Source organism: Puntigrus tetrazona, chromosome 7 (genome assembly GCF_018831695.1).
Source record: "Puntigrus tetrazona isolate hp1 chromosome 7, ASM1883169v1, whole genome shotgun sequence".
Lineage (NCBI taxonomy): Eukaryota > Metazoa > Chordata > Actinopteri > Cypriniformes > Cyprinidae > Puntigrus > Puntigrus tetrazona.
Window position 1 is genome coordinate 12,479,237 of NC_056705.1, and position 13,431 is coordinate 12,492,667.

Here is a 13,431-nt window from a genome sequence, read left to right on the forward strand (position 1 = left end):
TTTATTTAAATAGAGAAAAAATATATTTTAAAAAACTACAAAAAATTTCAAAGCATTAATACTATAATAGTATATAAATAAGTGCTGTCAAATGATAAGTTTGTTTACATAACACATATATGTACTGCTTATATTATGTATATAAATACACACACATGCACGTACATATTTAAGAAAAAGTTTATATACATGAAAAATTATATATATTTATATATGAAATATTTTGTAAATATTTTCGAAATATATACTGCGTGTATGCATATATACATAATAAAGGTTTATTCCGGATGTGATTAATCATTTGACAGCACTAATAAATAATCAAATTACGCAGCGTACTTACGAAGTTCTCTCTGTTCTTCCCATTGTTGACTCTTAAGAAGTCTCTTCCTCTGTCTTTTAGACAGTGTTTCGGTTTCTCCGGTCTGTTGCTCCTCATTTTCACCCGTCCTCTTAGATTCGTTTTCATTGTTTGCACATACATCGCTGCTCTCCTGCACAGCAGGTGTACGGGCCAGATCAGAGGCCATTTACTGTGAAGATCCTGGATCAGCAACAACGAAACAAATGCAGAGAATCTTTTTTTTCCTTTCTCTCTATTGGATTGCATAAAAATGACTGACAATAACGTTGTCATCGGAAGATGCTTTTAAGGAGCCCTTTTTATTAGCAGGTAAGCAGATCGATGAAAGCATAATAAGATGTTACTGAAGAACTTCCTAAGTTTCTTCAAAAACTTCAATTTTCTATTGGCCAGTGATTTACTCATAGTCAGTGAACAAATCTTTCAAGTGAACCGATTCAAAAGATTCGAGTCAGTGAAACGAATCTGCATTCCAACGCATACTCAAACAAGTGAAAAGCTACACATCGATACACACACAACCCTTTGGTTAAATTTTCGACACAATCTGCAGTCATCGTAGGCACGTTTTATTTGTGACAACGATGCCTAATAATTACTTTTTTATAAAGGCTGCAGCTCACAATCCTAATTTTCACTTTTCCCTAATATCACGAGCTCTTTACAGTCAACAACTCATGATATTGCCTCGTGAGACTGTCAGTATAATTACACGCATATTAACATAGTCATTGTCTTTTTATTGAATCAAGGTACTAATTAAGTTACTAGTTTTATGCAACCAATGTTAACGTAACATAGCTACATATCAGTAAGTTGACAAACATCAGCTGTTTTCGCATTAACGTTACACCTATTAAAGACAAGACACCGGGGGACCTTTAAACGAGCAGGCCGACATACGTTGTAAAACGTCTGATATAACGGCGAAAATCAAAATTACAAAGATAAAGAGAAAAGTACCTCTAAATTGCTGTCTTTGCAGCGCTGCTTTCATCATGTGCGCTTGCATGCTGCGTCATTTAAAAGCGACTCGTTCAGCGTGGGAACGTCCGCAGGTCGCCATGTTTGTGAGGGCAAGAAAGGACTTTTTTTAGGCATTAGAAATCTCCTTAGCCTAATCCTTTTCACGTTTATAGACGCAATGATGTGAATAATCATATATAGTATACTCTATATAAATATACACTTCAAGATCATAGTGAATAGTAATTTTATTGTTAAAAAATAGATTAATCTAAAAAAAAAAACACACACACACAAAAAACATAGCCTATGTTTATTTTATTGCAGGGTGAATATATATTTACAGGCTATTTAACCAAGAGGTGTTGTACAATGTTAGTATATAGATATTCTAAAAGATAAATACCTCAAGCCTATAATGCTAAAAATATCTCTTTTTAAGATTCTGAAGATAATTATTTTTTATAACAAAAAGGGGGTCGGTGCTAACCACAGTTCATAAAGTAACAACAGTTAGCCTATGCAAACTAACGCAAATATTGTTTTCTGTGCTGTCTTAAACACAAATATGATATGCAATGTGTGACTGTTCACAGCACGGCTTGCAAAATACCCTCCCAGCATATATCACACCAGATTATGTTTCATGCACAGGTGGCCTGAAATATTCTGCCATCCTCATAGCATACACATCGCTACATGGAAAGTGCTTTTAATGGCAAAAAAAGACACAACAATGATTATACGATTCGTCTGCACATGTTTAATGTAATAAACATAATAGTAATTTAAGTAAAATAAATAAATGCTATTTAATTTAAAAAGGAGTCAACAAGAAGATGCCTTCGCTATTATTTAGTTTAATTTGTTTTAACTGCTTTTTTACCTACTGCTGTATTTAAATGCGTTTGTAGAAAATCCCTTTCAGATCTGATGAATTAAAATTCAGAACACTGCTGCTAGAGCATGTCTCTTCAGTAGAGTTACCACTAATATATAAGTTTACATCACCATTGCTGCCTAGGATTGTGTGACAGACCTTTAACCGGATTATCACCTTTCACGTTAGCACTTTGCAAAACATATTAGCATATGTACTTGTTGCTTCTCGTATATTAATTCCCCTGATCAAAGGCACTTTATACGTTTAAATATATTGCTGTCAGGGAGCTTAAATGGAGCTTTCAAACTACACAAGATGCTTCTGAGCTCTAATATGGATGGTAAAAATACTTTGTACAGCTGACAGATAGACAGTGTTGGCAAACAATTTTAGGAGTGGTTTGCCGGAGCCATTCTTTTAATGCCATTATGCTTAGTAACAACAACTGATACGGGCTGGTAAACGACGCTCGCCTCCAGCACACAGCGGAAAATTAACTCATTATATTTTACAAATGGTGCCTGTTAGGTGCATGATGCTACTGGACAAGTAGAAATCTCAAAAACAAAAAAATGTATACATAAATAAATCTAAAAAATAAAAGGAAGACACAACAACGAAAGCATGGTATCAAGAACATTTTTTTTATTTTTCCTGTAATGTCAAATTCAACATTTCTTCCTTTTTCATTTCTTTTGTTTTAGATCCCAGTCTTCATTCTTTCTAAAGACATGTATTCTCATCCAATATGTCACCTATATATCCGTCTTCACACCTACTTCTAACCATTTCAACGTAACTTTGTCATCTTTTAAACATTATTTACCAGGTTTAGCTTTTAGGATTAAGCAATGGCCATTACAGGAACATTCAACTTTCTTGACATTAAGTGACTCCCGATTACTTCAATAGGAACTCTTTTAACATCCTTTGCACAGACCAAACAAAACCAACATAGAGTATACCAAACAAATACATTTTCACATATTTATGCCGTTTTGTTTCACAGATTAATTTTTAAAAAAATTCCTTTGAGTAAACGTAGCCTTTTGGTGAATTTAAGCGCCCCGAACGACACTTTTATTAATCTGAATGCAACGAACGCCACACCAAACTTTGTTTTGACAGCTTAACGGACTGGCCAGCAGCTCCAACAGCTGAAATAATGAATGAATTCACAAGTATACTATCACATGAGTTATTAAAAACAAGCTATGTGCATCAAAAAAGACAAAACAGAGGATCCAAATGTATCGCCTCTGTTATTAAAAGGTTCAGAGTAATATCAGTTATAAAAAATTGTCTTGAAAACGGATTTGGAACATTTTTGCGTTATATCACTTCTCACCAGTGAATGGGTGCCGTCAGAATGAAAGTTAAAAAAAAACAAAAAAAACTTCACAATAATCCACAAGTTCTGATGGCACCCATTCAAAACAGGCGATGCTAAATTTCTCCAAATATGTTCCAGTGAAGGAAAAACTCGACTACATTTGTAACCGATTTTTGGGTAACCTATTATTGCAATTGAAGATTTATGTATTTTGAGGATATATCGCAATGATAAGACGGTACATTAGACTTTAGTTTAAACTTTGGCTAAAAGAAAAATCACACGTTGAAAAGACCCAGAACAAATAAAATAAACAGTTTCTGAAAATCGAGGCATAGTTGAACCTAGCGATTTGATACGACACTAAACATGTTGTCCAAAGATGAACAGGTTCCGTATTAAAAATGCAACACATTTCTGCTAATATCTGTCATTTCTTCCCCCGAGATCAATTCGACTGACCTTGAATCTGTATCACTGCAGCCGAAAGCGATGAAACTGTAGTACCAAATCAAAATGAAATGGTAAACACATTCTCTCACACATACTCGCACTATACCGGTACTGTGAGATAATAGAGGAACACAGTCCCCTACAGCATCCCATTCACCACATAATCCACACATTTTTTGTGTGTTTTAATGAGGCGCTTTATTCAATACCGGCAGAAAAACAACAGCATTAAATAATACAAAAATATACAATATAAAATTGTAATGCAATCTATTTATTTTACATAACACCTCTCAAGGAAGAGTGCTGAGATTCAAGGTCAGGGGAGAGCTTCGGTCAAGCAATGACAGATAGCAGGAGAAATTTTGCGCGTTTTATATAGAGAACCTGTTAAAAGCCTTAACAACATTATCAATTTAAGTGCTCGTTTGTAACGGGGCCAGTTTATATTTAAATATCCTCATTATGGATATATATCAGCCAATATTGGCTATGTAATTGTACACACACATTTTTACATTTAGATTTCCGTTACCGTCATCTAATGCTCACTCAAAGTTAGTGTTGAAAACACACGCGTGATTTAAAAATACTGTTAAATGAAATATGAAATGAATACAAATTTATACTTTGTCGATACAATGCCTAAATTCGCCTTTACATCGAACATTTTAATCGTTAACCGTTTTCAATTTATTTAGATTAAATAGTATAATAAAAAAGTTGCAACATTGGCTTTCCACCCGTTAACATCCATATGAAAATAACTAACGGGGTCATTTTATTATCTGCATCCCTAGACTGACATTATTCTGAATGTGCTTAAAGTGATTTTTTATTTTTTTTTGTTGCAGTAAATGCACTTTCAACTACCCTTTGAAAAAAGAATCCAATACAGAAAAGTCCATCCGCTTTCATAAGGATCTGAGAAGCAGACAGAACAGGTTTTATAACACAAAATGAAGCAAGTGGGATAAACAAGCGGCCCGCAAATAAAAATGATAGAAGAGTGTGCGATTTCTTGATGAAGATGATGAAGGAGATTCCAAAATATAGCAAATGAGTTCGGCGCAAAATTAAATCAGTGAAAGGATGACGTCGTGTGGCTCCTGTATAAAACAAAACAAGACAGACATTAAAAAAATCCTACATTTACCACCGGCGTTCTTTCTGTGAGCAATGTGAACCCGGTTATCGGTTGACAGGTTAGTTATTCAGGCCATACTCAAAATCAAGCTTGATCTTTAAGTGCCTCTAAAACCATCCGCTCGCTAATAGCTGAATTATAGGTCATTAAAATTTTGCAGTTCAAGGCGTCTCGTGTTACTCCCCTGCGCTGTGCGATCGCACGCCCGCTGATTTGTTTGTATAATATCCCTCAGGCAAAGCTTCTGGCCCGCCTCTGGGTCTTTCCCTTTAACATAAGGCTGTCCTATAAAAAGGTGACCTGCCCGCGCCCCAAGCATCTCAGGACGAGGAGTCTTGATATCCAGCAGCAGCTGGCACAACACCGTATCAGCACAAACACATGCCACAAACTGGCTGACCTTTCTCTCCTCCCACTGCTATGCCAACAATGCCACGCCTCTTCCCTTCGGCCCACGGGCAGACGCCATGCCACCCTCCCGTCTTAACACCGGCCATACCATACACATACAGTAGCTCTTGAGGAAATAGAGCGGTAGTTACGTATTTTGCGGGTGCTATTTTTATGACCGGAGCAGGAGACATTAACATAAAATCATTTGTATTTATACTCGTATAAACAAAATAGCACGCGCATGATACACTCAGCGCTGTCCCTGGAGGGACATACAAAAGCTAAAAGCAACATCTTTGTACCTTATTTACCTCTAATCAATACCTTAAAGGCTTAGTTCACCCAAAAACGAAAATTAGGCTTTTTACTTAGCATCCTAGGCGTATGTGACTGTCTTTTTTCAGATGATTTCAAACTGAGTTATATAGTCAAAACTGTCCAGACCCCTCCAAGCATTTCCCTGTGACTTGCATCCGTAATAAAACGTCCATTAAATGGGTAATTTTATTATGTTTTCGCACACTTTATTTAACATGTTTTAGACTGTTAAAGGGAACCACTCGCCTACTACAATGTTTGAGCTTAGTTGGACCATTGGACCATTGGACCATTTTTAATTTAACGCCTTTTGGATTCGTCTGAAAGAAGGAAGTCACATACGCCTAGGGTGCTTCGAAGGGATGTAAAACACTGCCTAATTTTCATTTTTGGGTGAACTAACCCTTTAAAACTTGAAATAAGACCTTTGTTCTTCTTCAGAACACAAATGAAGATATTTGTGATTAGGAGAGCTATCTCCTATCTGAAATGTTCCCAGCTCCAGAAACGTAGTAAATACAGTCCATGTGACAGTTTTGCGACAGTAGTACAATTTTTTTTTTGTGCAAAGAAAATTAAAATAACGTAAATTTACTTTATGTCTTCTGCCATTTTGGAAAATCACAACGCATGTGCATGCTTTCCCCTAAGTGTAAATAACGCCTATTACATTCGTGTGCGCATTGAATGCATTGCAAGTCTCTAAGCTTTCACTGTTAGTTTGTACAGAATCGTCTGCAAAAGGCATAAATGCAAATTGAAACCCAACGCACAGGCGGCTTCTAGCTTTCAAGGTAAGAGCCATTCATTGCTCCTGGGTTAGTATTAGTCCGATCTGAAGTTGCTAAATGTGAACAGAGGCAAAAAACAAAAACTAAAGGGATACATTTTCTTCATAATGAAAGCAATGATTCTGATTTTTGACTGCTGAAGATAGGTAATTAAAATTAACCAACACAATGACAATGTTATATCTACAGGTCCTAGGTTTTATTTTATCGAGATAAAATGTAAAAAAAAAAAATTTGGACTTATGAGAACCTAAAGAGGGATAGTTCACCCATTAATTATAATTCTATAAATATTTACACACCATCATGTCAATCCAAATGTGTATGTTTTTTTTTAAATGTCTTTTTTGTCCAAACTATAAGTCAAAGGGGGTTTAATGTAGTTTTGACAAAAACAGTTATTCAAAAGTTCAGATGCTTAAGCAGGTGCCACACAAATCATGTCATTTTATATTTAAATTAGGCTTTAAAATAGGATTACATTAAACAGTTAAAGTATATTTATATTTAATTTTTTATTTGGTTTATTTTTTTTTTGTATTCAGTTTTGACTTAAATTTATCAATTTTAAACTAAAACTTGAGAGAAATTAAAGAATGAATTTTTTGGTCAACTACCCCTTTAGCCATATAATCCATAACCTAAGCAATACAATACAAATACGTTCTGGACTGAAACAATAATAAAAATAATTTACCAAACCTAGAAAAGTTCTTAGTAATCACTTCAGATATATCATTTCTATGGTCTGCTTGAATTAATTAATATTAATAAAGTATATGCTGTAAATCCAAAACATTTAGTCAAGTTGTCGAGCTGATTATTTTAATGCATATAAGGACTTTCACTTTAAATCTATGGAATAGTTTTTTTGTTTGCTAGTTAGTTTTTTTTTGTCTTAGGCTTATTAGACCTTACCATTATGAAAAAAATGTTCAGTGCATGCAAATACGCTGAATAAATAATGAACTCGCACTTACGCTGAGGGTGAGCGGGGTTTTACCTGTGCTCCACCACAAAGCTCATGGTGGTGCCATCAAACGAGGGGGGAGCGATGATCCTTGGCCCTTGCTGGGAGGTGATGCTGATGACAGGCTGCTTGCTGGCGAGCCTGCAGGTTTTAACATGTTGAGCCACGGAGGTTGTTTGTGACGCCTTCCCAGATGGCATATAATAAGGGCTCTCCATGTAAGCTCCGTCCTCCTGCTGTCCCATGTGCGAATGGGATTTATCCCCATCATCTGCTTCTGACTGCATGGAGAGCTGGGACTGAATGCTGCGTGCGGGGATCATCGTGGTGGGCATGTATCCAGGGTAAAACATGTAAGTATGGCCGTAGGCTCCCGGGCCGAGAGCGAGAGGGGATATTGGCAATGGGACAGGGGTCATGGGAGGCTGCTGTGGCATGGGGAAGTCTACATACTGCCCCGTTTCCGGGTCGAAGAGACGCCTGGTTGACGGCTGCACGGGAGTGTCCACCAGGTAGTAGTTTCCTGTGGTGGGATCCAGCAGCATCTTTCTTTGGGTTGCCTGGAAGTGTTCTGTCGGGATGGGGGAGGGTTGAACTGTAGGGGAGAAGCAAATGACTTGAGGCTGAGCAGCTTGCATTGGGACAGGCAGGGGTGTGTGGTAAATAGTGGCAGTAGGGGTATCTGGGGACCGCGTCTCCATCACGAAAGACGACCGTTTTGGTGACGGATGGCCTCTGGCGTCACTGTGAACCAGGTAAGAAGGCGGACTGGCCGTTTGGGTTTTACCTCCTCCGGTTGGGATCGTATATACAGACGTTTTGCCCAATCCGGACGTAGATGGTTTTACGGCGGGCGTCGCTTGAGGCTTCACGGGTATGGTTAGGTAGTTCTCCGAATCCGCCGTGGAAGTGAACTGCAGGGGGGCGAACTCTGCCTCGCTTCCATTCGGCTGCTCCCTCTCCTCTAGCACACGCTTCGGCTGCGATATCTTTAGGGAAACGGGTATTTTCGGAGATTTCGTTGCAACGCCCTTGGAGCTCTGAGACGCTGGCGATGCGACGTGCGTTTGCGGGGCGCCGGTAGACGATGGCTTCTGGTTTATGTTCTTGCACGGCGTTCCTGTGAGCTGCACGAGCGGTTTAGGGCCGTTTCGCTCTTCCCGAATAACCGGGGTGGTTGACGACTTGTCGTCTTTTTTAGGTGGCATCTCGCTCAGGTTTGAGTTTGAGTCTCGTCTTAGCAATGCATCAGCGGGAGTGGAGCTAGAATTGCTTTCCTGTTCCTCCACGCTGTGTTCCTCGCTGGTGATGAGCGAGAGCACGTGGCTGTCCGTTATCGGCCGCAGTTCGGTTTTTCTCTTCCACTCGTTCTTGTCAAATACGTACAGCTGCTCCATGGTTTTAACAGCGGCTTGCAATTTTTCGAAAGCGGCCTGGTTGGCCATTTTGGGTTCGCTTTTCTTCTCGGTTGTTTCGCCCGACTTATCTTGTTTTCGTGCGCTTGTTTCAATTCTCAATCCGCCTGGCACTTCTTGCTTCGGCAGCCTGTTAGCTACAGCAACGTGAGGGGAGGACCTGTCGGTCTCAACTATATCCTCAGGAAATCGTCTCTTGGGGGGGTCTATTAAATTTCCGGATTGCTTCACATTGCTATTTGTATTCACAGACTGGCATTTAATCACTATGGGCGAAAGAGAGGCCGAGTTCAGATAAGGACTCTGCTTTAACGCCTTGTGCTCTCCGTCACAAGTCGAGTAGCTAGATTTGCTGTCGTTGTTATCTAAAGACACAAAGTGATACGAGCTCTTAACCAGCTTACGCACGTCTCTAACTTGGTGAATGGGGGTCTGCAGCTTGCCCTTGTTATCTCTAATGTCTCTGACTATAAAGTGAGGCACTTTATCAGAAGACTCACCCTTGAAAGCCGCGGCGAGCGCCTGGCATCTGTTGTCCTCAGCTGTCTTGCAGCCTAAATTTGGAGTCAATAGCTTCGCGATATTGAACGGGTCGCTTTTGTTGTCCCTAACGCTCCGCAGGCTTATTTTGATTTCGGGCGACTTCGCTGACACAGCGCCGCGAGTCGCGTCGGACACATAGAGCGTGTTTGAACGCCACTTCAAAGCTCCGCTCTCCGCTTGATCGCGCCGGGAGGAATTGACGTTCGGCGGCACCCTGATCTCCCGGTCCGCGGACGGAAGTTGTATGCTTGGCACAAACAAATGCGACATTTTAGTGTGCTTGCCGCTCGCCGAGTCGACGCTGAAGCTGGTTTCCCCCGGACGCTCGCGGAGCGGTTTCTCCTCGGGAGTTTTGTCGTTTTTATGTTCCTTTTGAAACTCTAGCTCGCCGTCCCTCCACGATCGGAACGCGCTATTTTGGCTTCGAAGCAGCGTGCTTTTGGATGCTTCGAATGCTCCTTTTTTAGTATCATTCGCCGACTCTAAATTCGTTTCTGATGCACTCGTCAAAGGCTCTTCTTTGCGCCCTTCGTCTTTGGCATCGCTTGAATTACCGTCTACTATGTCGCCCAGATCGTCCACGCAGACGATCGTGAAGTCGGAGTCGGCTTCTGAGAATTTCGAGCTTTGCCTTTGCAGCCCTTTGGAATTTTTCTTGGCCGCTTTCTCTCTGCGCGCGTCGTGCGCCCCGAAGCACGGAGAGGGCGCGTGGTGCGCCTCGCATATCTCGCCCCTCTCCATTTTGCGCTCCTGCTCGAACTGCATTTTCTTCGAAATCACATTTTTGAGGAGACTCGATGCGAATATGGCTTTCTTGTGTGTGTCTTCCATGGTTTCCTCTGCATTGCAGGGTGGCTTGCTGGCCTCACTCCCTTGAGCGCTTGGCAAGGTGTTTGTAACTTCATCCGTGGAACGTGATCCTCCAGTGCTTTCGTTTACAGGCTGCCCGGATTTGACATTGCATCGAAAATTGAGCGTTTCGGTCAGTCTTATGAGGCCGCTTTGCCCCTGTGAAAACTTCCCCATGAACTCAGTCTTTTTTGTGGTAGACGATGCGTTTTTGCGGCTCACCAAATTGCCGTTCAGCGCGAATATCTCTACGGGGGGCGCTCGCATGCTGGTCAAAGTCAAGCCAGTTATCTCCTTACCATCCCTTTTTTTGGCAAAATGGAAGTTGGATTTGGAGCCTTTATGCGCTACTAAGTTTTGATCTCTCCCCTTGCCGTACTTTAGGTCAACAAACGTCGACCACCTGTTGATTCCCAACCCATGCTCTGAAGCAGAAGACTCGCTAGAAGTGCTAAAATTGATGGCGTCGAAATATGGGTACGCCAAACTTTTGAACGCCCTGGCTGTGAGATTGCGCACTTCTTTATCGGCGTCGTCCAGCTCGCTCACCGCGCTGGACGCACCGCTGGAATACTCGTTCGCGTCTTTGCATTTGAGTTTGCTGCCGAAATGCAGGCGCCCCGGCACAGCAATGAAACACTTTGCGTTATCACACGCTTTGTCGCCCCTCGCATCCACTCCCCTCAAAACATAGCGACTTATGCCTTTTGCCTGTTCTTGGATGCTTCTTGGCTCGTTCACGGCGCGGGAAGTGGCTTTGATTGACAGGTGAATCTGCCCAGCTGCTTTTTGCTTCTTTGACAGGCCCTCATCTGAGCCGGCACATTTGTCCGCGTCACAGGGATTGCTTTCAGGCTTACTGCTGACCCCTGCTTCGCTCGTATTAGCCCGGTTGCTTTGCGCGCCCGATTCTTTTGCGCCTGTCGTTTCATCACTGTCGAAAGACGCGTAATCGACAAACGAGTAGACCTGGAGATCGTCCTCGATATCCCAGCCGGATCCCGTCTCGCAGTCGTAATCCGTATCGTGGTCCAACTCCAAAAGCTGGATTTCGTGGGTTGTGATATAGTGAGATTCGTCTTCACGCGTTTCAGGAGAGCCGCGGTCGGAAAGCACCACAGTAACCTCATCGTCCGATTCACTTTTGCTGCTCATATAAACATCATCGTATTGTTCGTGGTTATTGCATCCCGGGCTCCGCGTCTCCAAATTTGGGGATTTGGGCTCTTGCTCTGTTCTCTCGGCGCAGTCCGCGTCTTTTTGATCGGTTTGAGGTATTTCCGAAGCCGCCGTTTCAAAAGAGCTCGACTCTTCCGCGCATTCCTCCAGCGGGCATTTATGCTCGTTAACCTTTTCAGCGCGAGGTTTGCGATCTTCCCTCGACTCGCTCGTGCCGCTAATGCCTTTAAGTATCTCCAGCTGACCCGGGTCGCCGGTAAATGCAACTTTCACTGTTTTCGCATCATCCAATTTCAGCTCCAGCAGGTCGTTGAGATCCACATAATTCGACTCCTCCTGCGCGGCTATGAGGCGCACGTCCCGTTTGGAAAGGAAGTTTTTAAACGAATCCGCGTCTTCTCTGTAAATGAGAGTTTTCTCCGAAGCTGCCATTTGATTTGTTGCCGATAAAAGCCGCGTTTGCGCAATCTGAAGTCTCTAGAGACACCAGTCCCCAGGAATCCCCACTGCACTGCCCGTTGTCCAATCCTACTAAAGTTGCGGCTCTGCTCTGCCTTCCTCACCCGGGACCGTCATTTTACGCGCGCGCCAGACGTTCACGCGACCTCGTTTCAGTGAGGCAAGCCACCCTTTCGCCCTACTGTACGTTCTCGCAGAATGTGTCGCGAATGTCCCCGTAAGACAAACGGAGCCCGAGGTCCATGACGCGGCCCGTTGTGTTGCGCGCGCGCCGACGCTTAAAATGCAAACGCGCATTTAGAGCGGATGACGAAATGCGAAAACGGCTATTTTAGAACCAGGATGTTATGTTCGAGCGTGTTTTGTTACATGCAGCAGACAAGGCCGACTCCCCCGACACAACATTTGCGCTAAAAATGAATCCTCCTTAAGCTTCTCGCTCAACAATGTGCGCTTTTGACGCGTCGACGCCTCAACCCAACAAAAGAAATATGTCGCGGCCATATAATCGCTCTCGGTCATGTGATGGAAATGTTGACGCTCTAAATGGAGTTACAGCGTGACGAATATGAGAGGGATTCGGCGATGAGGCCTCGATAAATACAGCTGAACGTAGTGCTTTGCCAGAGAAGATGGCGAGGAATCTTGCGTAGTTTAGGTATAGTCAGCTATGACTTCTTATAAAACGATCTCTTTTACCCAGCCGTTATTCTGTGGAAAGTTTCCTTTGCATGCGTAAAAACGCATTTTTGGAGCAAGGTCAGCACCAGAGCACTGGACAGCTCCTTTGCAGTAAACGTTATAATAGACCTCCGGCAGCATGCACACAAAATCTATTTCAATACATTTATCAGATTTTATTTAGATTTTTCATAATTAGACTAAACAGCAGCGTTCTTTAATATGTATTATCTCTGTTCGAACGAACTTTTAAATTCCTAAAAAAGTGGATCGGAAAAGAATATTTTGCTCATTTGCTTAGGAAGCGGTCTTACATTAATATTTAATTATTAAATATGCAGATTTATATGTATTGTAAATAGCTGCTGTTGTTATAGGGGTTAGAGGTTAAAAAACTTTATGTAAAATTATGGCATAGGCTATTTTAATTTAAGTCTTCTTCACGTTTCCTATGAACCTGATTCACATTTTCCTTTGCCATACATATTAAATCTGAGATAAAAAGCACGTACATCAAACCATTTTACAGTAAAAACGCATGTTGAATATCAATGAGTTTTTTTAAATCACATATTAATCGCTGATTAGGTAAAGGCTTTTTTTTTACGTTTGCTTGTTTGTGGCCAGTTAATGTAAAGTTTTTTTTTTTTGCTTTGTTTAGTGAAGTATGCATATACAGTAAAACAA

General features: G+C 41.5%; 2 protein-coding genes across 3 annotated transcripts in view; both read right to left on the reverse strand.

Annotated features, from left to right (window-relative positions):
• The window catches only part of trmt10a (tRNA methyltransferase 10A), a 4,756-nt gene extending 3,299 nt beyond the window's left edge, over positions 1 to 1,457 (reverse strand). Inside the window, exons 1-2 of the mRNA XM_043244800.1 lie at positions 1,328 to 1,457; positions 340 to 544 (exon numbers count right to left, since the gene is read on the reverse strand). Coding sequence (XP_043100735.1) covers positions 340 to 530 — 191 coding nt within the window. The 5' untranslated portion in view covers positions 531 to 544; positions 1,328 to 1,457. The remainder of the gene's footprint in view (positions 1 to 339; positions 545 to 1,327) is intronic.
• A 1,379-nt stretch (positions 1,458 to 2,836) lies between these two features.
• c7h4orf54 (chromosome 7 C4orf54 homolog) lies at positions 2,837 to 12,526 on the reverse strand. Of its 2 annotated transcripts, none has more exons than XM_043244798.1 (2): positions 7,652 to 12,526; positions 2,837 to 5,108 (listed from the first exon to the last, which is right to left on the reverse strand). In XM_043244798.1, exons 1-2 carry the CDS (start codon positions 12,034 to 12,036, stop codon positions 5,081 to 5,083), a joined length of 4,413 nt encoding a protein of 1,470 aa, XP_043100733.1. In that variant the 5' UTR covers positions 12,037 to 12,526; the 3' UTR covers positions 2,837 to 5,080. The 2 variants fall into 2 exon arrangements, with proteins under 2 accessions (XP_043100733.1, XP_043100734.1); XM_043244799.1 differs by having other exon boundaries at positions 7,629 to 12,525.
• Between the last annotated feature and the right edge of the window lie 905 nt (positions 12,527 to 13,431).